We start from the raw sequence: 27812 nt of genomic DNA, 5'->3' as shown, positions 1-27812 counted from the left end.
TCCCCCTCCTCTGGTTAATTCAGCAGCAGGGGAAAATAGGGGACAAGCAGCATCAACATTCATCCCCTGGGCTTCAAAGCCAGACCGACACGCTGGTGAGCTCACACTGATGGTGGGCTGTTCACATGGTCTTCATGGGCCACAAGTTAAGCACCAATGGTCTACATGGACTAACCAGGTTAAAAGTATTATGGATTTACCTATATTAAATATGCAGGTAAATACGCAAACATAAAAATGGTTATAATTCCTATAAATGGACCCAGTGCAAGATGCAGACAACAATGGTAGGTACCCGTACTCTTAGTATTAGCAGTAACAAGGAAGCATCTTCACAGTCATGGAACTGATTACCTTTCAGAGTGGACATAATAGTATGAGGATTGCTACATAGGTACACTGGACTGACTGGAAAGGTCCCAATTATATGCACATGCTCATGACCCTGCCTTTCTGGGCTAGGGTCAGTTATATAACTCCTGATATGAAGACTTTGGGGAGATGGCATGTTATGGAACTGGACCTTTTGTGTTACCTGGAATGGGGGGCATCTGGTTTTGTAGGGTGCACTCCTTTAAAAGCCACAGCTGTGTGGAAAAGGAGGTGGGTTGGCTCTGGCTGGTACGGCTCAGGTTTTAAATCTGCTTAACTGGTACAAATGCTCAGAAAGATTAACTAGCCTAGAGATCCCTTTAAAGGCATCTCTATCTTAGCCTATTACCCTCTTGCATCTGAAAATGTAAGTAGTGAAAACATACAGCCCCTACCTGTTTCACTATTCCTAGGGGATCATATCATCCCTCCACCATCAAGAATATAGTGTGCAATGGAAGAGATACAGGAAAACTTGATTTTGTTTCAGTACTCTGAGGGAGATGTTTGGGGCCCTGTAAAATATGCAGCAGGTATGCCACTGGGCCACTCCTCTTTTCTATATAATCATAAGGGGGGGAGGGTGTGTGTGTGTGTGTGTGTGTGTGAGTGTGTGTGTCCCAAGAGATGAACCTCATCTCTCCTGTCTTTCAAAAAGATCTGTTCAGTGAGTTTGTAGAATCTGAGTATAAAAAAGTACAATACTATATACCGGGTCAACTTAAGAAACACCTCTGTCTGTGTGACAGGTCTTTCCATGGCCCCATCACAGTCATGAAATCTCAGTGCTCAATCCAACACCAACTAATTTATAATGAAATGGGGTTAGGTGGCAGTTTCTCATGAAAGCAGAAGAGGGTTTCTGAAAATACAACCCATAATGTGGTCTGAGCCAATACACAGTACTAAGAGACTGACCACACTTTTTTTTTTTATCATAGCTAATGGAACTATGCCAAACAAAGCAAAACCTAAAAAAGGCTGTTCATAGGAAGGAAATTATGGGCATGATTTGGCACTCCTATACAAAGGGCAGATAACACTTTAAAAATATCAGTGTGATGGATTTGATTTAGGAGGGTGAGGGGAAGGGCATGACATGAATGCTTTGTTCCTATGCAATGCTTTACAATTTCAAAGCACTGGACAAGTATTGACTAATTAATCCTTGTGCTAAACCTGTGAGGTAGGTATGCATGTATAATTATCCTCATGTTATAGATGGGAAAACAGACACTGTGGCAAAGTGTCTTGCTCAAGGCCACACACAGAGCTAGCAGCAGAGCTGGGATTAGAATACTGGAGTTTCTAGCTACCAGTCATGTGCTCACTTCACGAGGCCTTGCTGCCTGTCAGATAAGATTCTGAAATATGCCCAGTATATTCCAAAGAGTTTAGCAGTTTTACACATTTGTATAAGGATCAATGAATTAACTATATATATATTTTTTTCACTTAAGGCTTCAGCATGCAAAAGTCATAAAAAAGCCTAGGGGTTCACTGAAGCCAAAGTCTGGAAATTGGCTGAGAATATAATTTTATTCACTGGCACAGGAGTAGAACAATTCCCATCAAGAGTTGTTATGGATTGTTTTTCATACAACAGCTGTTTTTGACATCACACAATAATTCTAAGTATTCACTTGCCAAAGGAGGTCTAGTCTGGCTGAACAATAAAATCATACTCCACCTAGAATGCCATTTACAGCATGTTAAGACATGCTATAAATTACTGTATTTACTTGAATCCAAGGTGAGGTTTTCTCCCACTATTTAACACAGGGGGAAGCAAAACCCCTCATCTTCGATTCTGGTATTGGCCCTGGACAGGCAGCTGCTGAAGTTCGAGGCCTGGCTCTAGCTTTGATGCCGGAGTTGTTGCCTTCTCCAGGCTGGCATCAGGCTGGCTGGTCCAGCAGGGGAGCTGACACAGAGTGGGGAGCATGGGGAAGCCCACATAGTGGTGGCGGGGAACACTGTGGAGGAGACTTCATGGTGTGGGTAGGTGGAGTGGGTGCACAGCAGGAGAGCTGCTGTGGCTCCAGCCCCCAGCCTGAGGCTCTGGGCTTGGACAGGGGCCAGGGCTGGAGTTGGGGCCAGAGCTGCTTGGCTGGGCCAGGGCCAGAGCAACCACATGCTCTGACCCCTGGGCCTAAGCCAGAACTGCCACATAGGATAAGCACTAATGGGAAAGGGGAGGGGGAGGGGAGGAACAAGTGGCTGGGGGAGCAGGGACTGGGGCAGGGAGGCAAATGGCAGGGGGCAGGTGCTTGGGAGGGCAAGTGGTAGGGGAGACAAACAGCAAGGGGACAGGTGCCAGCAGGGGGTAAGTAGACAGGAAGACAAGAGGCAGGCAGAGGGGGCAAGGGACTGTTGTCTGCTTTCCCCACCAAAGAGCTTTCTCTATTTAAGATGATTCTCCAATAATTAGGTTCTATAACTTTCTACAAATCTATAATTTTTCACATATAGACTCTAATGGGGGGGGCGTAATCTTAAATTCAAAGTCATTTTGGATTTGTATAAACGTTATACAGGTAGGGCACAGAACCTTAACAGGTACCCCATTTTGTTTCATAGGTATATATGAATTCCAAAGTCTTACCTGTGCAGTTTTTGCAATTTGATCTGCATGATTTAAAGCTGTTCTGGCATTAGTATCAAAGTCAGCCTCTGCTTGCCTTAGAGAAGCACGTTTTTTCTTTGCAAGATCTGCATCCCTGTTATAAGAATATCCAAGTTTGGAAGTGGGAGATAAACTTGGCTTTTTGATAGGCGAGCCAGGATCTGATCTGTTCTCTGTGGATCCTGTATGGACCAACTTTTCTTGCTCTGAGAAACTAGTGGTACTGTCTGAACTCTGCTGTTTTTTCTTGTCGGTGTCTTCACAAACAACTGTTGGAGACGCATCTTCTTTTTGATTGCTGACAAGTGGTAAATCACTCAAGTCTAAAGTGTCAACTTTCAGCAGTTTCTTCCTTCCCAACAAAGGCTGTTGTGTTGTGTCTGCACTGCTGCTTTTCCCGGCCTCTTCAGATGCAGAAGTCCTTCCAGAACTCTGCTGGGATTTTTGTGGATCAGTGTCACTTCTAGTCCTCCTGGAAGGGGAAGCTGTGCTTGGACTTAAATGGTCATCAGGTGTCTGACGCTCACTCTCTGATTCTCCAACACCACTGTCATTTACAAATACAGAGTCATCCTGAGAAACAAAATCTGCCAAACCACTGTCAGGTTGGTGCAAGTCAGGCTCTCGGTTCAGATCATTCAGCTCTGCATAGAACTTTTCCTGGTCAACAGAACTGTTGGGGTCCGTTTCATAGTTACCCACTTTATATGTACTCTTACTACTGTTCTCCTCTATCTGAACGACATTTAGTTCTTGGCCACAGAAATGTGCCCTTATTTGATAGAGATAGGTCATAACAGTCAGTTTGTCAGGAATTGCTAACAAAACCATGTCAGAAGGTTCCAGCAATCGAGATATTCCTAAACTGGCAAACCCATCATATGCCTTAAAAATAAAAAAATAAAAAAATTAAAATACAACGATTTCATAGCATATCAATAAAGCTCGAGAACTGCAACTGACAATTTTATTTAAAATGAACAAACAGTTAAAATATGAACTATCGCAGGCAAGTCCCTTGACATGGTTCATCACTCCAGGATTTGGTGGAGTAAAGTTGTTATATGGTAGATGTGAGGTGTTTGTTACTTCATAAGCCAAGTTCTACTATGTTGTCAATACAACTCCATGCTACTGCATAATCTTCTGTTTTAAACTCATTAATTTTTCTTGGAAGATTTCATACTATCTGTACTATCTCCATGGGTACTTAGATCACGGTAAATATAAACATGAAGTATACTAATATGACATTGTTTTTTATGTTGTGGATGTATTGCCATGCTGTAGTAAAAACAACTGATTCTACTCAAAGTAAAACAAACATTTTCATTAACAAAAAAGATGTGTGAAAGTGGAATCTAAAAGAAATTCTCCTGTTACTACTACCACCAAAGTCTACGCGCATCTTAAATGGGTCTCACTCAAGAAGCAGGAAACAAGCAAATAAAAAAGTGTAAGAGTTGGAACAAAAAAAACCTAAGGATGGGTTTTTAAGATAAGGAACAAAGATATAAAGAAACACTACACTAATCCATCTTGGGCTTTATCATTAGTGATCAAGCTTCTCCCTTCTACTGGCCATGTAATTGCAGTGATATGTGCAGATGAAAACGTGCAGCCAGATAACCAAAAAGAACTACACCCCAGATTGTGTGATACACAGTACCAGACACTGTTCAAGCACAAGGAGACATTTTAAAATATTTATTCGATGCTAAATTTATAAAAAGAGGAGAGTGAATTTATTTCTCACTTCATTTGTCTTTGAAGTAGCTAAAAAGTTTGAAAACTCTAAGGTATGAGAGGCCCTTTGTATTATATCTGCTAGCCCTTTAAAAGGCTGCACTCTGTACATCAGGTTTTTCTAGTTTTGAAGAATTAAACCTGTTTCTCAATTTACAATTAATTATTACTATCCTGGATTAGCCCCAAAAGACAATATTGTGTTTCAAGGAAGCCTTTAAAAAGGGATCCTGTTGGTTATTTTAGATTCATTTGGGTTAAAGCATTAGAAGTCGCAAGTAATTTTGATTTTTTTTTTTAAATAAGGACCATTTTTCTGAAGCATTCCAAAATTTTATTATAACTACATTTTTATGCCAGGTAGAACTTTTCAATTCTTCAGGGCAGTTTGGTAAAATGTGCTTCAAAGTAATGTTTGTATTTATAAATATAAGACTCTAATCTGCGACAGGAGTGCAGGAAAGCATGTGGAAGGGGCAGCGGAGCAGAAGGAACATGGACTAGGGGCAGGGGACTGGTGTGCACTTGGAGAGTTATAACAGAGCCATATCTTGGCCTCAGTGAACTGCTCTGGAAACGAAAAGAGAAAGAACTTGTAAGGGAGCAGAACACAGGTGGGGCAGAGAGTGCAAAAATGAAGTAGGCTTTAGGAACATATTTGAGGGACAGTAAATAGGGACCATGGAGTGGGAGTTTCGGTGGTTGGTGTAAGGAGTACGGCTGCAGGAAGTGATGAAAGGTTATATGGCAGTGGGAAACTGCCTGGGAAAAAAATACAGCAAGCTGGCTGTAGTCTCTTGTGAACCAACCTTATTAGCAGTTGCTGTTGCTCCTACTGAAAGATGTTAAGTGGGTCATGCTGATTCAGTGGTGCAGGTGACCTATTACCCCATCACTACAAGCAGTGGGAGTAGCGCTCTAAAGAGCACGAGGCATAGGGAATGGTTTGGGAAGTCTGGAGCTAAGGAGAAGCTTTGAGATGAACTTTATATTCTTATTGTCTATTTTTTATTTTAATATAAATACCCAACCCCCCCCTGCCCCCCGGGGTCAACAAAATGTGCTTGGCCTGGGTTTTACAGCAGGTTAGAAAAGGTGCCCAGTCACGGTGGGTAACACTAAAACAGAAAATTAAACTATGAATGGTGGATTAAAAAAAACCCAACACAGAACATTTTAATTGAATACAGGATTACTTGTCAGAGTCTCCTAAATTCTGCTGTTTGTAGTGATAGCTGCGATGATTATAATTTGCTAGGGGGGTTACACTCCCTCCTTTTCTTATTCTGGACAATGTTATTTCTATTGTTTCTTTTCAGTAATTATTCACAAAGATTCAAGTCCCAATAGCTAACTTTAAATTATACAATTTCAATGGGTAAACACATGCACAGTCAAAATAACTGTGTTCTGCAAAGGCCAAAATCAAACATATTAGCACAGAACTTTATGTTACATAATTGTATACTAATGGGGATTGCAAGAATATGATAGCGCAGTACCATTAAAGGAAGATTTCTAGGGGATCTGGAAGATGCTTACATTTTACTACTAGAAAGGAGAAAAAAATAGAGAACAAAAAAAGGTTGGTGGCTGCTTTTGTTACTTAGCGACTTTATGTACAAGTTCAACAACAAAAACAACAAAAATCGTTATAAAAACATCATGGGTTATATCTGTTTGGACTTTATGTAAGTCATCATAGATAAAATTTTCAAGAAAAACTCAAGTGCCTTACAAACTTAAGCTTCATATTTAAAAGCACTTAAGAGCTCCTGGAAGCCTAAATCCTTTTAAAAATCAATAGGATTTATGCTCATAAATTATTTAGGCACTTCTGAAAATTTTTGCTGTATGCTTTATGTGAAAAAACAAAAACTCAGATGTAGTAAATATGTAGGTTGGCCAGTAAGCATACTCAGGCTAATATGTAGACTTTTGATTATAAATAACAATTTGCATGTACTGTATATATTTTCATATGACAATATTTAATTAGTTATTTTATTTTCATTATTTGCTAGAAATTCCAGCAGAGCCTTGACTGCCAATAAATACACTGAAGTTTTAATTACTGCAAACTACAAAGTTATTTAAATTCTGCAATGTGTTGTTGTCCCATACAAGCAAGCAGACAGAGGTAACATTAAGGCAAAAATCATACAAGTACTTGTACCTTGTATACACATTTTATCGTGTATATATACAGTTGCTGCTGCTCCTATTGAGTAAAGCAAAGCATGTATAAAAGTACTTGTATGATTTTGGCTTCAGATGACAGACAGACAGACAGTTTATATAGGCATGGATGTAGTCCTGTTGCAGTCAAATAGAAAACTCATACACTCAAAGTTAAGTATGTGCTTAAATATTTGTAGAGTCAGATTCTAAAGATTTTAAGTGCCAGCCAGACACTAAATATTGAGAGAGAAAGAAATCTATAATGTGAAAATATGTGAATTCAGACTTCTGTCATAAAAGTGAATACATGGTGTTTTCCGTTTTTATTTGATTTTTTCTACATAATTATATGGCTTGCCATGTATTTCATGTTCTCAAAAAGATGATCGTGTTTTCTCTTTTATTCATAAAACATCTGAATACTTGGCAAATGGAATTCACTATGTGGCTGCAACCTAATTTTTTTTGAAGTATAAGAATTCTGTTATGGAAATTATACATTTGGGATGCCAGACACTGTTTGATATACATTCTCAACTTTAACTATTTCCTAATGATAGGGTTTTTTTTAAATTTACTGAGGTATCCTGACAACTTGACTGACAGACATCAATTGCAATCTATCAACACAAGCACCACAGGCAGTATTCTAAACATTTCCCAATTATGTAACGCACTGACATATTGGTCAAGATCATATGTCACAGGTAAAATACCTTTTTTATTCAGCACTGCTTACTGATGAGGAAAATGATTAGTTTGGTTTATAGAGAAACTGAGGATGTGCCTTTTTTCTAGCAATACATTTCAATGTGCAATTATACAAAGTAATTACACTGAAATAGTTCTCTCCCCCCCAAAATTTTGCAAACAAGGTCAAACACTTTTTAAAGACTTATTTCTAAAAGTTAACCTTTAATCTGTGGTCACAGTTACCTATTGCCTGCTTTCCTGTCAATTACACAAAGGGAAGACGAAAAAAAAGGAGATGCTTCAGACAACAAAAACTGTCCTATTCATTCATAGATGTTATTTTAATTGGTTAGGAGGAATCATTGTCACATGTGTTACATATCTGCATGGAATATATACACAGCTATTGTTCCCAGTGCTGCATTCATTCCAATCAAGGGCACATGGGGTTATCAGGCAGAACTGTGCGAGACCAGGAAATAAATCTGCAGGAAGCAACTGAGATACTCAATGTAGCTGTCAGGCAAGGGGCTGCGAAGTGATGAAAGAAAAAACTGCACAATAACAACAATAATTACTTCTCTAATAATGGGAATTATACACTATTAGGGAGATGGGCTAAAGAGTTTTCATTATAGATCAGTTCCATCACAATTTTATACGTAAAGTGATGATATAATTGATTTTACATTTAACCGAGGAGTTTTAATTGCTTGTCTATTCACTCTGTCTTTTATAATCTTGCATGATTAGTCTTTACAATCAACGGATCTTGAACTAAAATACACATGGTCATAAAAGCTGTGTGATGTCATAGATAATCCTCTTAGGTCACCACAAGACCCTAACATATTATTATGAAAAAGATGTCAAAGAATGCATGGCTAGTGTCCAAAATTACAGAGCAGAACACACCAAATTGGATATTCCTCATTACTAATTTCATTTTAATATCACTGTTGTGATTATTTGCTCGTTGACAAACACTTTAGTGTTCAAAATGCATGAAAAGACGATTGTCATTTGATCAAATTAATTTTTACAAAACATTGTTATTGAGTGTAAACATGAATGCACAGACTTACATGATACCTATAAAAATGCATTTTAATTTATGTAAAAGATATATTTTTGTCTATATGTTGCTCCTTTCTTAAACTGATTATTTTTAAAGGAGTTTAAAAAGTTAAAATCAGATTATCTAGAAGACAAGCTACTAACAAAGCAGTTTTCTGCTGATTTTCAGTCATACTTATTTATAAGTGAATCAAGTGGAAATTGAGTGCTTTTTAAATGCATTCCTCGAGGGTCAAGCTCAAAAATCTTATGAAAAATTAAAGTTTGTAACCAGTCTAAGACATTAGCAGCAAGCATCAACAGAATGTCTTCTTGCGACTTGTAGATTGAGTTCATGCTTAAAACTCATCTCAGATCATTGAACTTGTTTAAGAACATTCCTTTATAACCATTACTTCAAAAGGGTATTATATTACCTAATTTAAAAGTCGATTTAAAACCCTAGGCCCAGTACTGTAACACACTACATTTCATTAATATTTTAGCTTTTTAAAAAGTCATGTTTTAGAACAAAAACGTTTTTTTCTAAATATTATCTATAATATAAAAATTCAGTGCACCTTGCCACTTAGTTTAATTGACTGTGAAGGATAAAAGTAGCAGTGAACTTTTATCTTTAAAAATACAGAAATTACAGTCAAAACAGCACTGATTAAGATCAACTCAAATGAGATCTCTTAAAGTAATGGCCAGACAAATCTTGAAGCAAGATAATTATAGAAAAATAATATTTTGTGTTTCTTTTTTTATTAACTGGTTTATTAGAAAAATAATAGAAATTATTATAAAAAGCCACCCCATCCCCTCTTTCTTTCTACACTTAATGTAGGCCATACAAATATTAAACTCTAATGCCAGCCTGGCACTTGTTGTGAATGTTAAAGACCATGACAAACTAGAGTCAATAATGCATCCGATTTGAACCACAGGAGGCTGAATACCTTCTGTGAGCTGCAGTTATGACCTTACAAAACAACCTCACTTTCCCAAAATTAATAAAAACCTGCAGTGAAGCCAAAATTGAAGCTATGTCTTTTTTTTCCTGGCAGTTCTTACCTTTTTGTTGTTCTCTTTAATATCTTGAGGATTCAGGGACTTGTAGTCACTGAGGGGGAAAATGGCACAGTGGGTATGTACAGTATTTGATAAAAGCAGCAGTTTTAAAACAAACTGAATCTAAAAATTTGACATACAATAATATCATACAGTAACTAGCAATTTCACAGCAATTCAATCAACAAAACTAATAGTGTGGAAAATTAAAGGAATAAATAAATAAATAAATAAATAAACAAACAGCGATTACATGTTTCATTGCCTGAAGCTTTCTATCTATAAGAGAAGTTAAGGCATGGGCTAGAGGCTGGCCTTGACAACCAAATTTACCATGAGGTAATCCGTTGTCATCAATGTATAAAGAGCTACAGGCTTATTTGTCTCATCTCATTTCAACAGTAACACAATTTTCATAATAATTTTGAAGTCAATTCTTTGTATAAGATTAACAGGAGAAAAACAAATCATATGAAGGAGAGAACAAGAAAGGTCATAAAGTTTGGACATTTATAACATTTCTTTTCTTGGATAGGGTCGTACCATGTAAAATGAAAAGACGAAACAATATCATGTGTCGAGACCTGACAGTACACAGTTTTTCTTTTCTATCTTTTTAATTTTAGCACATACATGTGATTTAAGTACAGGCGTAAATATGACTTACATTAAATCTGGTCTAAAGTGGTGTAATATTGCACAAAAGGATAAACCATTTCTCCATGATGTAGTAAAATTGGTGATTTTCACTCCTCTATAATTTTTTGTAACTTCTTTGCACCATACAAGCAGTGACTGACTAGCATTTGGCTTTCTCCCCAAAACAGGACTTGGTATTGGGCTTAGCTGAAAAAAAAAGAGGAAAACATAAAAGAATGTAATGGAAGGTGAGAATTAACATTAATTGACCTAACTAAATGATCTGCATCCTTTGATGTTAGGTTAGGTCCTTCAAAGCTGTCAATTTACAATGACTGTAACTCGCAAAAGACACAAATCACAAGTTATTATCTTCAGTCTTAGCCCTTGGCACTTGTCTTTAAAAGATGTACATACATATAAAGGATTCTACCTACACATGAGAACAGACCAGCAATGTACCCATGGAAAAACTATGTTCAAGTACTTATATACTTAAGGCATATTATCGCGTAGTTTTTTCTACACGCCCTTAAAAAGCTTTTCCAAAATGAAAAATATAAAAAAGCCCTTTCGGTTTTAATAAAGATAACATTTTGACTGGATCAAAAGCAAAACATAGGAAGGTCAAAGTTTAACATAAGTTGTGATCTACTACGCAGCACCAAGATCAAAGTCAGTGTGTGTGACATATCCTTAATACATTAATTTTGTTTACATCCAAGTGTAAACTTTGTAACTGCACTTCCTACTCTGAATTGTTACGTTACATAAAATTTAATGATGTAAAGATATTTTAGAGCAATTTATGAGTATTTAATTTTATTTTTTTAAGATTTTTTTAAGATTTTCACTTGTTCTCCCATTTTCCTATTTCCTTAAAAAGGGGATTTAGAAAATAAACGAAGCAAGACAAGTTGTGATTTAAGAAAGAATTAGTGACTGACTTCTAAAGCTGCATGTGAGCAGCACTTATTAGAACGATTTATGGTTATAACGAAAGAAAACCAGGACTGAAGTAAATAATTTCATTACAGGCAGTTAAGCATTTACCAAACCATCCTAAAGAATTATATATTTATTAATTCTAGTTAATATTTTCAAGAAAAATACTTTTGCTTTATTAAAAAAAACCCTTCAGTTTAACACATGCTTGGATATAATGAAACAGACAAACATAGTTAACTGGCAAAAATACAAAACTCCAGGACATTACAGGAAGCATATTTATTTTTGAAAATGTTAGGTAATTTTGAAGAAAGGCTAATTACTTATATCAAGGCTATGCCCCCAAATTCAAGATAAAACTGGGGTTAATTATTTATTATATCACACCCACTTAAGTGTAACACGTACATTTTTCTGTCCATACTACCTTTTTGGGAAAGACCAATGATGCCCCCACTTGACTAAAGCATGTCAGTGCTAAACAATTAGAACTGTCAACCTCACACAAACTATGATTTACTCGTTTACTGCTTGCAGAGAAGAAAACTTTCAAAACTTGTAAAACAGAAATAGCACAAAGGAAATGTCTTATTTGTTTTGACTGTCAGACTTACAAACAAAACCACCTCAGCATCAGATAAGTGCACTGCTAACTAATTTGTAAGAAACAAAACCAGTATTGCATTGTAATGTTTTAAATTCAGAAATGCAGGTATATACTGTTCAGAAAGGTTTTGTTTTTTTCCTTCTAGATAATAGTTTAAATCAGCATGGAAAATTGCAGTCCTTCCTTTAATAATATTACAACCATTCTCAAGGTAAATTGTATCGATGTCTCAACAAAGACTTACAAAATAAGAGGGGAAAAAAACCCAGAAGCAATATAAGAAATACTTCTTTAATCTTTCTGAATATTAAAGCCCTGGGCCAGACTCTGATCTTAGTTACATCATTATCTGGAATCTTCCATGGAGCTGCTCCATGTTCACACTGATGTAATCAAGATCATATTCTGGCTTCACATCTCGTACAAACATGGTATATGGATGGAGGAAAGTGAAAAAGCAACAGATTACGAACTCCAAAATTTTCTATATTTTAATAAGAAAAATACATTTGAAATGTGCACAGTTATTGACTGAGGTAATAGTAGACAGAGGAAAATGACAAAAACAGCACTGTTACAATGGTGATAAATTATATTTAAGCATAATTAAGCTCAGAGGTATTAATGTCGAAACATGTAATATAGAATTGCATGCAAGTTATTAGCAACTATTTATACTATTTATAAAAGAAATTAAATATAATTAATATTACTCGGGCACATTTCACAGCTCAGATGGGACTCATATGACTTTAGCAAGATTAGTGATAAATCATATTCAGTATTGTACAATTGTTCCGAAAACTCACCAGTTAAAAGTTGAATGTTCTAGTCAACATGTAAATTCTTTTAAATCAACTTTCAAATGACCTGAGGCAATTTGCCTTTTAAGTGCCTTAATTACAGATGTCCAACAAACTGAATATTTAACTCATGTGACAAGTATGCTCTATTAAAGGAATTAGAGACAACTAAGCTTTTAAATCAATATTCCTGTGGCCATATGTAATATTTTAGTATTTTCTCTACAAAATACTGCTACCAGTTTTTAAACTAAAATGAAACAACCTTAGCAAAATTTCATTGAATTGGAATCACCATTTGCTAAATATGAGTTTACATTTATGCTGCTGTTTCTAAAATTATTTTCTCCATTAATGCACAAGAAGCTGGCACTATTTGCCATGATTACAAAGACAATCTGACTTCTGTTTATTAAGGTATTTTTCACCATCTTTTTCTCTTATCCATATTTATTTTTCCTACTCATAAATGCTTTGGAAGATGACGAAGTGAGTACTATGATACATGTGTCACTCTCTTATGCACCACTCTCATCAGGGATTTTATTATTTAGCCTGAGGTGGGGGCATTTAAATTGGAAACTATGGAACAAAATATTAATAATGGCAAGATGGTAAGTAAGCATGCACTAGGACAGGGGTTCTCAACCTTTCCAGACTCAAGGCACCCCTCAATAGTCTCAAGACAGCCCTTGGAAAATGCAGCTTAACAGTGCTAATATTGTGGTGCTAACAGTGCCCAATATCATCCTGGAAAGGATCTCACGTGTCCCTGGTTGAGAATCCCTGAATAGATCTTTTCAGAGGGTGGGAATAAAAGCTACTATCATGAAAAATATCTTCTTTCAACAATTGTAGGCTGTAATATTAGTAATAATCTTGCTAGAAATAATGAGGCATCATCTAGCATATATTTTGTCTCACCAAGATTAGTGGGAGTACAGCTGGTAGGGTAAATGAACACCTAATGAACTTCTTACTTAGTTATTTATTTCAATAGTTTCTTACTTCAACAAGTACTTAAATACTTAACTTGTCTTTTGAATTCAAAATCCCAGGTCACTGAACATTTTTGGAAATGCCAGTGGAAAGTCATACACATCCAAAATAGGTTGTCAGATCTGGTCATATACTTGCAGTTTGCTGAATCTATGGTAGCAAAATCTTCAACTGCTGTTTTTTTCTGATAGTTACTTGAGGCATATTTTAATATTAGGCTCTTTCTTAACTTCCAATATATAAGTATAAACATTTTGCTGCTTAGGTAGTTCTCAGAAATACTGTACTGCAAAATAGGAATCAAAGCAGGATGCCATAGGAAGAACTGGCCTTTCAAAGGGTTGAAGCTTGTTTGTACCTTGCCAGGTATAGTCCATGTCCCCAAGTAAGAGGAATGGGTCTGGGGTTGTATGATGGGAGCATGTAACCCAGAATCAGGCCTGCTTGGGAGATATCAAGGGAAACCTGAATGAAGGCAGTGGGGGTAAGTTCAGGAAAAACAAAACTAGGATATGAACATGCCATGAAAGGTGAGAACGGACAGCTTGGAAAGGGGCAGTGAGGATTCCTAGTTAGAGTAACTCTTCAGAGCTCCTCAGCAGAAGACATAGCAGAGGAGATTACAGAGAACAGGAGCTGAAGTAAAAGACTGAAGTAAAAAGGAGCCTGCTAGGAGAAAACCTACAGGAGGAATAGGAAGAAGAATGTTCTAAATGGCTGCAGCAGGGTCAGTTTGTTCCACAAATGTTTCATGTGTAGATGAAATGGAAAGAAACATCTTGAATACATTCAACCCAAACAGATTGTTTTTATGTAATCAGGAAGAGGTCTGGCAAATATGAACAGGTCTACACTGGAAGATGTAAACATATTTGGTCTCCTGACCTGACAGTCCCCTCCTAAGCAAAGGGGTTCCTCAGACAGCATATGCTCCTGGCTTTGAGGGGGTAGAGTAAACGTCCCTTTGGTGTACTCAACTTGGACTACCATTCTCTCTCACATACATTATAACCCAGAATATAAATACACACCTTGTTTTTGAAAGGCAGAATTAAGATTTTTTTCCCCAGAGTTATGGCTGCACAGAATAGGGATAGAGCCTAATCTTCAGATGACTCACCCTCCCTTTCCTGTTTAGCTAAAGCTGAAATCCCAGCTGCTGCTAAAGGCTTGTCTCCATGGGTAGATGCATGATTTTGAAAAGAGATAACTCTTCAAGGCTGTGAAATAGAAGGAGAGAAACCAGGAGCAGCTAGCAAACGCGGAATTGCCCTAAGAAATGTTAGCTCAATTAATGGAACACCAAGACCATTAAAAAGGCAAGACAATAATTAATACCAATGGAGTGAAGAACAACAAGCCATTAAGTCAACTGGCTTCCTCAGCTGCCTGAATATTAATAGCACAGTTGCTGCACTGTGGAATAGGAATAAAAGCAGGATGCCATAGGATGAACTCACCTTTCAAAGGGTTGAAGCTTGTTTGCATCTTGCCAGGCCTAGCCCATGTTCCTATGTAAGTATCCTGGGCAGAAAATCAGCTTCAATGCTTAATACAAACTCCCCAATTTTAGGGGAAAATGTGCAAGAGACATATGAGAAAATATAGTATATTGGACGCATAGACTTTTTGTTTTAAGACACCATTGCAACCTAGGCATCTATCAGATGGTACTCCTGGCTAACACCAGAGGCTGAACCAGTTTGTGGCAATGCCAGAACTAAAAAAAATGCAAAGATACTTTTGCATGCTTCCATTTCAGCCCTGCAAGCTGTACTTTCTGAAAGCCACAGCTCAGAATGTGGGTTTCTAGGATATAGTCTCAATGCAGGCTATTTTTATATTTCAGTGGTAGGTCACCAACATATTACTGTGGTTTCAGAGTTAACAAACAAAACACAAAGGGGACTTTCTTTTGTAATTCTTACTATAAATTATCTGAGGCTCATCTACATGTTACAGGTACTGCACAATTAACTTATTAATTGCACAATTATCTTAAAACCAGCTACATAGGCAAAGTAGCTATTACATGATAAAAAGCTCCAACCAGCTATAAAGCTAGACCTTGAAAATGTGTACCCCTTTTTTAGTTGGTTGCAATTAAGCTTTAATTGGCAAACGTAGTCTCCCCAGCTGCAGGTATGAACTCAGCTGCAGGAGTGCACTATGCCCAGCGTTAAACCCCTGGGGCTTGAGGCAACAGTGATCCCTAGGGTTTGGGGGGGGGGTGCAATAGTGGATTAAGTTTTATTGGGGCCCTGGGCCAACAAAAAATTGGAGGCCCCCTACCAGGTGAGGGCAAGTTTCCTCTGCGCCCACCAGGGGGCTGCAGCTGAGCCTGCCTGGCCTCTTCAGCACATTTGGGGTGAGCCAGGGGGTGCAAGCACTGCAGAGGTGAAGGTGGCCCCAGGTGTCACATAGCTGGAGCTGTGGTTCCCCAGCACTGGGGCACAGGCCGGGGCTGGGGACAGCTGAGAGGAAGCACAAGCTCCACCCCCAGCTTCCAGCCAGCCCCCCTGCCCACCCCTCTGCTGGCCCAAGTGAGGGAGGGCTGACCTGTCCTGTTTTAGAGGTGCTGGTGCCAGTGGCTGCCTGCAGCAGATGGCCCTGGGAAGCTGCTGCCACCTGCAGGGATCCCCATGTCTGTCCCTAGCCCCTGGCCCTGTTGGTGGGGAAGAGGTTTGCGCTGCTCACCCTGGATGCCTGCCTGGCCACAGGTGACCACATGCTGACCACATGCTGCCCTTGGTGCCCCAGGGGGCCCCTGATTGGCAGGGACCCCTGGGCCTGGGCCCCACAGGCCCATGCATTAATTCGCCTCTGGGTGTATTAAACCCTTTGGCTGGATGACAGAGACAGCCATGACCCCTAGGGTTTGGGAATACATGAAAGCCATGAGCCCTAGGGATCACAGCAGCCACACTCCTCAGGGGCCACAGATTTCACACACCCAAGTCTGGGAGATCATGGCATCTGGAGATTGCAGTGTGTGAGGCACTCCCAGCCTCCTGGCTGGGTGTCCCTCAACTGAGGGGCCTCCCAATTGCAGGAGCTTGCTTCTTGCTGGTGCGGGGGGGGGCAGAATCAGGCCCCCCTGCATCATCCCCCACTCCCCACGCTCAGATCTGGCCATGCTGTTTGCTGGGGGAGGGAGGTGGGCATGTGTCCTGCTTTTGCATTTTGAAAAGGTGATCATCCTAAGTAGGACACACCTGAAATTTGTTGTCAGTTACACTGGTGAAATTACTTTCATTTACAGATTTTAAGTTGTTTGCTAAATGTTTGTGGGATTAGGAGACTGCAGAGTGCTTTTTCCACACAAACCTGGGAAAATAAAATGAAGGTGAAATCATTATAAGGCAGTGGTGGCCAGAAGTTTCAGCAAGCATGCCACAAGTTAAATCCAAATAAATCCAGTCTAAATTAATCCTAATACTCAATTACCACCATTGCCCAACTGTCACCGAATCCCATCGCCACCTGGATGTGGCAACACCTAATTTACTAGGACCTAGCTCCTGCAGGTCCAAATCCTCAAGCCAGCACCAACCCCTGACTCCTGTTCCCTACCGAGTGCAGCTGCCCTCTCCCCAAGTGCTACCCTGATTCACTTCCCTTTCCTACCCTAACTCTCTTCATTGGTACCCCCTTAAACTTGGCACTTAGGGCTTGCACACCAAATGGCCTGGCATATAGAGTATGCTACGACACTGGGGTATAGAATAAACAGTTCTTCCTAGACAGCAGGAACAGCACAAGCTCTCCTTTAGGAAAGAAAAAGAAAGTGATCACGTGCAGCCTGCAGCCTGGAGTCTCTACTACACTGATTCAGTGTACGCTGAAACAAAAAATGGGGGTTTTGGGCCTCCAGTGGGCTGTCACATTTGTTAGCGTCTCAAGACCAGGGTTTCCCAAAGTTTTTATGCTGCGGTCTGGCAAACGACAGCCCAGCAGTCACAGATGACCACGCCTAGAATTTCCAGCCGGAAGACAGATAAGGATACCCCCACTTCCCAGGTGGGGGGGTAGACCAAACCCTGCGCTGCCACGGGCCCTGCAGAAGGAGCCACAGCCTCTCTCCCTGGCTTTGGGGCGCCACGGTTTGCTGGTCCACAGCCACTTCCGGTCTGGCAGCCAACCATGCTGTGGACCAGCAGCTGACCTGCTGCGACCCAGGGATTGAGAACCCCTGCTCTAGACAATATAACCCTTAAAGCAGAGGTGGACCATTATTTCAGCTGGAGAGCCACTTCATGAGTTTTGGTGAGCTGTCAAAGGCTGCACACGCAAAATCTTTCAAAACATACCTTTTTAAGAAACTATAGATAAATAAAAAAATCATATCCTAAAAATAAAACATCTAATATAATATACTTTAATTTTATTTCAAAAATAATTTTTGTCCTGATTTGTTTTTTTTGAGCAGTACATTTACAGGTGACTGCATAATAGCTCAAAATAAAATCTTACTTTTGTATATTGCGTGCGTGGGGTGGGGGCACAGGGTGTGTGTAGGGGGTATGCATATCTGGGTGCATGCGTGGGAGCTGCCTGGCTAGGGACAGACATTACACATAGACCAGTTTAAGTGATCAGAAACTAGTTTAAACCTGTAACAGAACAGATGTTCAGGGCACATAAACCAGTTTGACAATGGCTGAAACCAGTTTGAGATAAACCTGGTTGAATGTAGTATCAGACTTAACTAATTTGGGTGCAAGTGGTTTGTGCAATGTCTGTCCCAGACCCCTTCCTGGTTTAACTTAAATCAGAGTCCTCCAGCATCCCAGATGCTTTGCAGCCCTGGGCAGGGCTCTCTGCTCCAGAGCAGGGTTGGCCCCACACCTGTCTGGCTTCCTCCTGCCCCCCACCACTCCCCTGCTGAAGCAGGGTTCCACCCCTCCCCTCTCCAATAGCATGGATCATAGCCACCATGTGGTATGCTAACTAATGCTGAGAGGTGTCTGTGTAAGGCAGACAAGACAAAGGCAGACAAGATAGTATCTGTTTAGGGCTTTTTGGTGCAAATCATCAGGTCAGCTGGTAACATCCCTCTGTTCCTTCCTTGGAAAACGTTGTTTAAGAAGAGCCTGAACTAATGAGAGAGGCTTTTGCTTTCTTGATAGGGTGCTAAATGGTTTGTTATCAACTCCCTGCTGGGTCCCTCTCTGGTCAGGAGCAGCGTTGGGGGGGAACGACACACCTCCCTAATCAGAGCATCCTGCTGGTACCTGGCCACACACCTCCCCCTCAGCTCAGCACTGGGAGGGAGGGCTGCTCTAGCACCCCCGGCTTCTAGCCTGAGCCACTGGAGGCATGTATCTGTATTTCTGGAGTCCAGAGGAAATGTCTGTATGGTTACAAACCAGTTCAGCCTAGCCAGGCTAGATTAACCTGCAAAGATTGAATCAATTTAGGCTCAGCTTTTTGAATGTTTGTCTATAGCCACAAGTGCTAGGTCCTGGGAACCAGCCAGGGGTGGGGGGTGAAGGGGCAGGGGGCATATGAAGCAATGCTTGCCTGGGCAGTGCAGGTGCAGTCTGCAGCTGCCCCTGCAGTACTCTACACGAGCCCCATCAGTTCCTGCCTGGGGACAGCACCATGCTCCTGCCAGTCCTGGCCAGTGTGCACAGCTTCTCAACAAGGCTGCTTGCGGTGTGCTGCAGCTGCCCTAGTACTGCTCTGGGCTCTCCCCGCTGCCATCTGCTCCTCCTCCACCCACCCCTGCTGCACTGCTTCAGGCAGGGAGGAGGAATCTGCAGCTGGGAAACTTCTGCCCCAGTGTGGGGCTCCAGCTCTTGGCCATTTTTCATCCACTGGTTGCCGGCAGATGACTGTTCATCATGCCAGGGAGCCTAATGGTTGGAACGTGACCTGGAGCTTGAGCCCCATGCGCTGAGGCAGGAGCTGCCTGGGGCTGCCGCTTCCCCCCTGCCTGGAATGGTGTAGCAGGGGCGGGAGGAGGAGGAGCCAGTGGAGGCACAGGGGAGCCAACCAACATCTGGGCAGCTGCACTGGGAGCAGCCCCATCAGGACACTGTGTGATCTGGCCAGGGCTGGGGCCAGGGTCAGTGGGTGTGGACAGGAGTGCAGTGCAGGCTGCCCCAGGCAGGAGCAGGCAGGGCTTGGGCCCATGTGGAGCACTGCAGGGGAAGCAGGCTGGATCCAATCAACTGGCAGACACCCCCTGTGCACCAGATCCAATCAGTTGGGGGGCTGGATCCAGCCCACCCCTGCCTTAAGGGCACAATGTGGATGATGCACAGTATTTATACCCATAGGACAACTGTTGAAGCTAATGTATGTCAACAAGGACAGCACATATCACAATTAAACAGACACACAATTTTAATAGTACACCTTTTACTCCTGAACCCCACAGCATTCTATTGTTTGGTATCTCTTCAGAATCACACAAAATTTGTACTATATGTTCTGAACTATAAATGGCTGCATAAAAATAGTCTGAGGAGACAGAGTCTGAGAAGCTTAAACGTAAACGCATCTGAAGATCAAGGTCTCTCTATCTATAACTGACTGGGATGGCAGCTCTTGTGCACGAAAGCCTATGCAACCTTAGTTTGGTTGCACTGTGCACAATAATTATTATATAATCTTTAATTCCATAATCACCTGCTAGATCTTCCACAAGACCTAATTCAGTGCTTGAAGACCAAAGATGATGTTCAATATTGTTTCTTTTTCTTCTTTCATTAAATTTGTGCCTCCTGACTTTATTTACTGTGCACCATCCAAATGCTGCACTGAATACTATATTTTGATTTCTTCATGATCTTTTCTGTGGTGTTCACCACCATATCTGTCTGCTTTTCAAAATTACATTAATTCAGTTCACAATAGTTTCCCAAGAAATAACTTCAATTGTCATTTTAGAGACAGGAAACATGAGACTAAATAAAGCAACTTGCTTAAAGCAATACAATGAACCAATGACACAGCCAGGATTAGAACTCAAGTCTCCCCTGACTACCAATCTACTGCCTTCAGACCAGGTTGCAGGAGAAATCATAGCTCCAGACTTTTGGCACAATGGTTAGTACTCAATATTAATAGTGAGTGCTAAAAATCAAATTCTAGATATGTCAAATTGAGACCCCCAAAATGAGAAACCCACAATTAATGGCCTTCAATTTTTGGTTTAAATGACTTGCTTAGTATCATACAGGAACTCAACGGCAGAGCCAGGACTGGTCCCAGTTGTGTGTGCCATTCACCTGCTTCAAATCAAAAGACCAGCCTCATTTTCTGCACACTTTCCAACTTCTACAGCAAATAAGGTAGGAGTGCTACTAACAACAGCCTCCTATGCAACCCAGCCTGATTCATTCCTGGAGTTGGTCCATCATGTGCCCTGAATGAGGAAACAGTTCTGTCCAAAAAACGGTATGCTGTCACATAAATAAAGACTGTATTATAACTTGTGTGTAAAATTTTAAAAAAAGGTAATCTAAATTGGTATTTGTGGAAAAGACCTACCTCCGCCGGGCAAGGAGTGACCTGGCAGGACACTGTGCCGGAACTGGAGCATGGCGAAAGTGAAACCATGGTGGGCGAAGATGCTGCAGTAAAAGGAAAAAAAAACCCGGCCAAGCCAGGAGGAGCTGCGACCGGCTCCCACGTCGGCATGGGCATGCCTTATGGCAGTGTGCTGGGGCCGACTGGCTGTCTAGATCCCTGAAGCCGGGATAAAATGCCTGGTGGGAGACCAGCCAGGAGGACCAGATGTGAGGTCCTCAATCAGCCCAGAAGGGCCAGATCTGGAACCTGGTCCCAGTGCAGGGACCTGGTGGCTGCCCCAGGAAGGGGCTTTCGCTAAGACTCAGGGCCAGAGAGGGCCCAAGGACTTACTTGCAGAGCCCTCATGGATATCGGACATCCAACTGGACTCCAGCAGGACCAAATAGGGTGAGGATCAATGAACGACTGACCCCCAGCAAGTATAAAGCCCAAGTAGGGAGCAAGATACCAGGAGACAGGACGGCACAGGGCCAGGAAGACACACAGATGAGGCAAAGTGGCGGTAGGGAACACTCAGGCCAAAACAACGTTCTGATCCTACTATCATAAATTTAAAAGGCCGAAGCACCAAGGTGCATGGTATACCAATTCTGACAGTCCAGGTGATGACCTCTTTGGTTGGCGTTAGGCGGGGCGTAGGGGAGGCAGAACCCCAAGCAGGAAGAACAACTGGGACAACCGAGGGAAGGCACCAGGAGGGATGGGACAGACCATCTTCCTCCCAATTAAAATTATTTTTCCATCAAAGACATGGCAGACGAGACCCCCTGGGAGACCAACCAAAGTCCTCCTACTAACAGACCTGTTTCTACCCTAAAGCAATGGTGAAGTCAGAGAAGACCCCACATACTTGATCCACAGGTGAACGGCATGGGAGGCCACAGTATTTCTTAACTTCAAAGGGCTAGATGCTGCAACCTAAATAATATTCTTTTAACACAGTATTTTTGGGATGCAATTGACGGAGTATTTTTAAGAGGTAAAGAAAAAAAAGAATTGTAACAACACAACCCATCCCATCCCATCCCATCCCATCCCTCTATGGGCTACTAGATGGAACTTCATGCATTCTACATTGCAGGATAGACCACTTAAACCACAGGACAAGTTTACTTTTTGAGCAAAAGGATGTAGGACATATCAACAAAAAGAACTTACTCAGACTAAGGTAGGGTGTGAACTTAAAGAGCATCAGAATAAAAGGAGTCAGTCAGATATAGGCTTTCCAAATCCTAAACATATTAGTTGACAGCTAGGACATTATGTCAATAAACTAGTAAAAGAGAATACCTATGAGTCAGAAACAGTCACCTGCTCATTTGCAAATAACTCCACCTTATGAGCAGCATGGCCAAGGATAAAAAGATAGCAAGCCTTTTTCAAGAAATGGTGTTGCCATTAAACAGGTACATTCATATTAAACAGGTACGTTCTATATCCCAGCCTGAGTAAACTATAGGTGCATAAGGCACTGTTTGATAAAAAGGGCTGGGAATGTTTGTAATTAACACCAGTCACCAGAATGGAATCATATTCTTCCTAATGTCCTGTCCCCAAGAGATGAGGCCAGTTCTGCCTCCCTGCTCTCCCACCCCTGCTTGTTTGCCATAGTTGGGCAAACTGTGGGGTATTTTCCAATATGCTGTTACACTGTGTGTTGCTGTGGCAGCATCATCCTACCTAGAGTCTGAGCTCTGCATGGAATGTGGAAACAAGGCATCAGGGCATTGTATAGCCAGAGTTATTGGCCTTTTTCCAAGGTGAGACTGTTCAGGGTCTTTGGCATGCTGCCAGTATTAAGCAACATAAACACAGATGGGAAATGGCAATTTCAAAAAGCTTTTAATGCTTTCAAATATGAACTGAACTAAAAAGAAAAACAACGACCTTCCAGGCCCCAAGGCTACCCCTGCCACATTTCAAAGGCCTGCTACAAACAATGGAGAGTGCAGAACTCCTAAAAAAAGGTCATAGGAATCCTTCTGAAAAAAAAGGTTCTATGGTAACGTTGGAGTGATGTTGTAGCTATGATGGTCCAGGAATTATGTGAGAGGCAAGGATTGTTTTGGTTGGTATCTTTTATTGGACCAACTGCATAGCTGGGATAAAGTTGGACAAACTTTAGAATGCAAGACATTCTTCTCCAGATCTGAGGAGGAAAGCAAGTCTCTTCAGACCTGAAGAATGCTTTGCATTCGAAAGCTTGTCTAACTTTATCCCAGCTATGCAGTTGGTCCAATAAGAGATACCAATCAAAAAACATCCTTGCCTCTAGAATGTATTGGGCATACTAAACAGAGTAGCCATTGCTAACTCTTTCTGGACTGCTTGTTGAACTTACTTAAATTTTTTTGTTTTTGTTATGTTCACCATAATTTCAAGGGTTTTTTTCATATCTTCATCAGTTCCAATAGACGTTTGGTTTTCATTCTTATGGGGACATTCAATCACACTACATCATTTATATTTGACTGTTCTGAAGCATTTTATATTGTACTTTGCTTTGCAAAACTCCTGTGTCATTTATTTTAATACAAAATCAGAAGTTTTGCTTCCCTGGATTAATTATTTAAATTTACATGTACTTCCGTTTTTGGTGATGGGAAAGGTTTCGTTTTAAATGCACCAGATCCCAGTTCCAGTTGATGTACCACGAACAAGTGGAATGGAATATGGGCTGAGCTAATAAGAGCATTTGATCTTAATAACCAGAAACCTATGCTCCCACTACCTATATCAGGGGTTCCCAAACCATGGTACACATACCCCTGGGGGTATGCAAGATGTCTCCAGGGGGTACGCGGGAGAAATTCTATAATAGTGGATTTAATTTTCATTATAATAATATTGGCGTTTAAGGGGTTAAAATATTAAATGTATGCTGGTAGGGGTACACAGGCAGCTGGTAAATCTGGAAGGGGGTACATAATAAGAAAAAGTTTGGGGACCTCTAATCTAGATGATACTTCTTAATGGAACGATGCCATAATATGGGACAGTGCAGTCATATGAATGGGAGTTTAACTGAAGTGGATAAGCTTTATCATTGCACACCAGCTATCTGCTCTCTTGTCTGAAACTAGTGTTTCATCAGCTCAACTTCTGTGCTAATGAACAAGGTCATGGACCAACTCAGATAAATAACGAAATGAGAGCTACCAGATTGCATAGGACTTCTATGAAGTGTTCAGTAACTCTACAATCTAAATGTAAAATGCATGTAGGGACACTAGGTAAATCTGTAATAAGTAGCCAACTGCCCATCAAGAATGATAGGTGGGGGGAGGGGGAGAGGGTAGGGATGAAGCCCCAGGCCTGCTCCCCCTTTCCTCCTGCTGTCTGGGGTCTGGGCCCACTCCTCCCCTCCCTGCTGCAGTGGTGGGGGGGAAGGGAGGAATGGCCTGGGCCTGATGTTGGGGAGGACTGGGCCGAGGGTGGGGAGAAGCTGGGTTGACTTGGCAGCGGCAGGGGGATAAGAGGAGCCAGCTCGGGGTCAACATGGGGGACGGGTGGTGTGGGAGGAGTGGGCCCAAGCCCAATGAGGGGAGGAGGCTCGCTCCTCTGCTCCCTCCACAGCTGCCATGTTGGTCTGGGCTGGGCTGGGCTGGGCTGGGCTGGGCTCCCCCGCCCCCATGGTGGGCTGGCCCTCCCCTGCACTGGGCCCAGGCCTGCTTCCCTCCCCTCCGCGCTGGGCCCGTGCCCGTTCCCTCCACCTTGCATTACCTGCAGGGAGCAGGGCGGGGGAGGGGCGAGGCCACCTGTGCTGGCCTTGCCCCCCCACTCTCCCCTGTGTCCCCACCATCATGGCGGTGGGCTGTCTTCTGTCAGAACACTTCTTTGCACTCTGATTGGCTGACAAACAGCCAATCAAAGCCCAAATAAAGCATTACAGACAGACAGACAGATTTAGGCTTTTATAATATTAGAATGGCAGACAGGCAGCGGCCAAGAACTCCTGAGATTAGCTGAGCTATATTCAGTGTATAACTAGAAACAGCATATTAAAGTTAGTTTTGAGCCTGGCCTTGTTCCCAAGGGAAGCTGGAGGTATGGTGGCTGCTCTGACTTAAATCTGCATGTTTGGATCAGTCAGAGACCACAAGCATTTTCTAGCATGTCGCCTAGGCCATCAGTCAGCACAAATGGAGTGCACAGGAACTGCTAAAGAAAATCTATAGCACTTGAGGACAATCTTAGGCATCCTGGCTTCCTAGATGCTTGTATGTTGAAAGGTACCACAGAATCCATAACTCAGTGCTTCAAGTTCATTATGTAGCAGACTCAGGGACAACATTTCTTAAGAAAAAGGGGGAAGCTGAGATGGCACACTATTTTATTACTACTTGGGGGAGAAACCTCTCTAACTAGCTGCCTGTCCCACTATCTAGATCAGGGGTAGGTAATTATTTGGATTCGTGAGCCATATAGGGAACTTTGGTGAGCTGTTGCAGGCCAGTTCAGTACCCCTCCCCCTCGTGTAACAGGTCACCAAAACACTCCAAGTGGCCCCATCCCGTCTGCCTGGCCACACGCTCTGCCCATAAGGATCCTAGTCGGTCTCCACAGAGACCCTGGGATCACAGAGTAGTGACAGCACGGGGCTGGGGCCCAGGACAGACCTGCGACCTGCTCCCTGGCTGCCCCTGCCCGCAGAACCAACAACTGTCATAGGGGCATGCAGGCAGCAAATCATGGCTCTGTCAGGATAGGGCCGTAGGTGGGCAGATAGTGGTACCCAGGTGTGAGATGGGCAGGCAGGTGGGGTTGGGGCTGGGTGAGCAGGGTATGTGGCCAAGCGGACAGGATGGGGTTGCAGGTGAGTGTGGAGCTGAGTCCAGGATTTTGAGGTGATGACAGCACAGGGCCGGAGAAGAGCCATGATCCACAGATTACAGCTTTCCCCTGGCCCTGGCCACACACTGTTGCTGCCGCAAGATCCTGCCCCCCTGAACCACCACTGCCAGAGCTGCCAGGATGCGAATCCAGCCATCAGGCCACCCCAGGCCTGCTTCATGCCCGGGGTGGTGGGACTGGCTGCACACACCATGACCTGGACTGCCTCTTGCACTTGGGCTGGGAGGGACCGAGAGACCCGCCATGGGCCAGACAAAATCCTTCGGTGGGCCAGATCCAATCTGTGCATTGTATTTTGCCCATCCTTGATCTACCCCCTTGGACAAACCACAGGTTTGCAGAATTCTAACTTCCCAGTTGACACAGGAAGCATGTGAGAAAGCAGGGAACTGAATCCAAAATTCAGGCCAAAACCTTCACAATTGAACTGTTTTTCCCCTACACCTCCTTTTTCAAGCAATTAATTCTTTTTCTGAAAAAAGGTCAAAACTGGTTTAGAACTGTGGTCATTTCATATATAACGCCCTCCCCCCCAAATATAGTTGTGTTAATCAGATTTTCTCTTAAATATGTGCATAATCTTTTTTTTATAACTATACTATAATACGTTATTGTTTATCTGTTCCATAATATGAGCAAGCAGACAACTTAATAATAATCAAATGAATAATTTAACTTACATTATTAATAATTTAATAATCCACAACTCAGCACCCTTTCTCAGTCTCACTGACTGATGATGGCTTATTTATTTATTACATTTATATGTTGTCCTTCCAAACAAAGGCTCAGGGCGGCTTAAAGTAAGAGAGAAAATAATTTATAGAAGTAGGCAGAATATTAAAAAAAGATATAACACAAAAACTCCCCTAATGATATCTCAGCCTAGCCTTGCTTGCTAAATACCTGGACAAATAGTAAGGTCTTACAGTGCTTCCTGAAGTAGTGATGAATTTTTAAACTTGGAAATGCATGTGTGCATTTTGTTCTATATCCGACCACTTGTTTCTGAGTACTCCTTGGTACTTCAGTACATATCCTCGCTACATAATTTACCCCAGCACCTCAGCATGTTGGACACAAAACCCTGCACTGAGCTCCAAAACACAAGTACCTTCCTCGGACATGGCTTGATCGAGGCCCTGAATGCCTGGGATTCTCACCAGTTTAAGTGGGAGTTCTCACTGCTTCTCAGGGGAAGGCAGTCAAAAAGAAAGGTTCCCTCCCCACCCAGCATAAGCCTTTGATTGATCACAAAAAGTTTTAAAATCTCAGATGGAATAGGAGAATCTTTCAGTAATATGATCCTGAGCCTTTCACTCCTAGATCACAAGTCCCTCTTAAGCCCAGGTCATTAGACACCAGTATTTAGCATAAACTGAAAGCGGCTCAGTGAATTTGGTGATTTCAGTTCCATTCCCAACTGGTAAGTGTTCAAGTAATTCATCGTGCTGAGACTTGCATCAGTTGGCTCTCTGGCATTCACTGCCAGATTGGAAACCAAATGATCTCATCCTAAATAAGAGCCAGAGCATGTCAGCACTGTATAATATTGCATTTGTAGACTTGTCAAGAGCTTTGGGAGAAACTTTAGGAGAAATTGATAAATTATGAGATTGACCATTTTATTTTGCATTTGTTGATAGACTATTACACAGATACATGGGCCCAA

The 27812-nt window shown here is 41.7% G+C and overlaps 1 protein-coding gene across 1 annotated transcript in view; it reads right to left on the bottom strand.

Annotated features, from left to right (window-relative positions):
- Positions 1–27812, bottom strand: part of EHBP1 (EH domain binding protein 1) — a 355074-nt gene that overhangs the window by 86706 nt on the left and 240556 nt on the right. Inside the window, exons 11-13 of the mRNA XM_025192426.1 lie at positions 10416–10594; positions 9752–9800; positions 2978–3883 (exon numbers count right to left, since the gene is read on the bottom strand). Of these exons, the coding sequence (XP_025048211.1) occupies positions 2978–3883; positions 9752–9800; positions 10416–10594 (1134 nt within the window). The remainder of the gene's footprint in view (positions 1–2977; positions 3884–9751; positions 9801–10415; positions 10595–27812) is intronic.

Source organism: Alligator sinensis, unplaced genomic scaffold, assembly GCF_000455745.1.
Source record: "Alligator sinensis unplaced genomic scaffold, ASM45574v1 scaffold219_1, whole genome shotgun sequence".
NCBI classification, from domain to species: Eukaryota; Metazoa; Chordata; order Crocodylia; family Alligatoridae; genus Alligator; species Alligator sinensis.
This window is presented reverse-complemented; position numbering and strand designations above follow the sequence as displayed.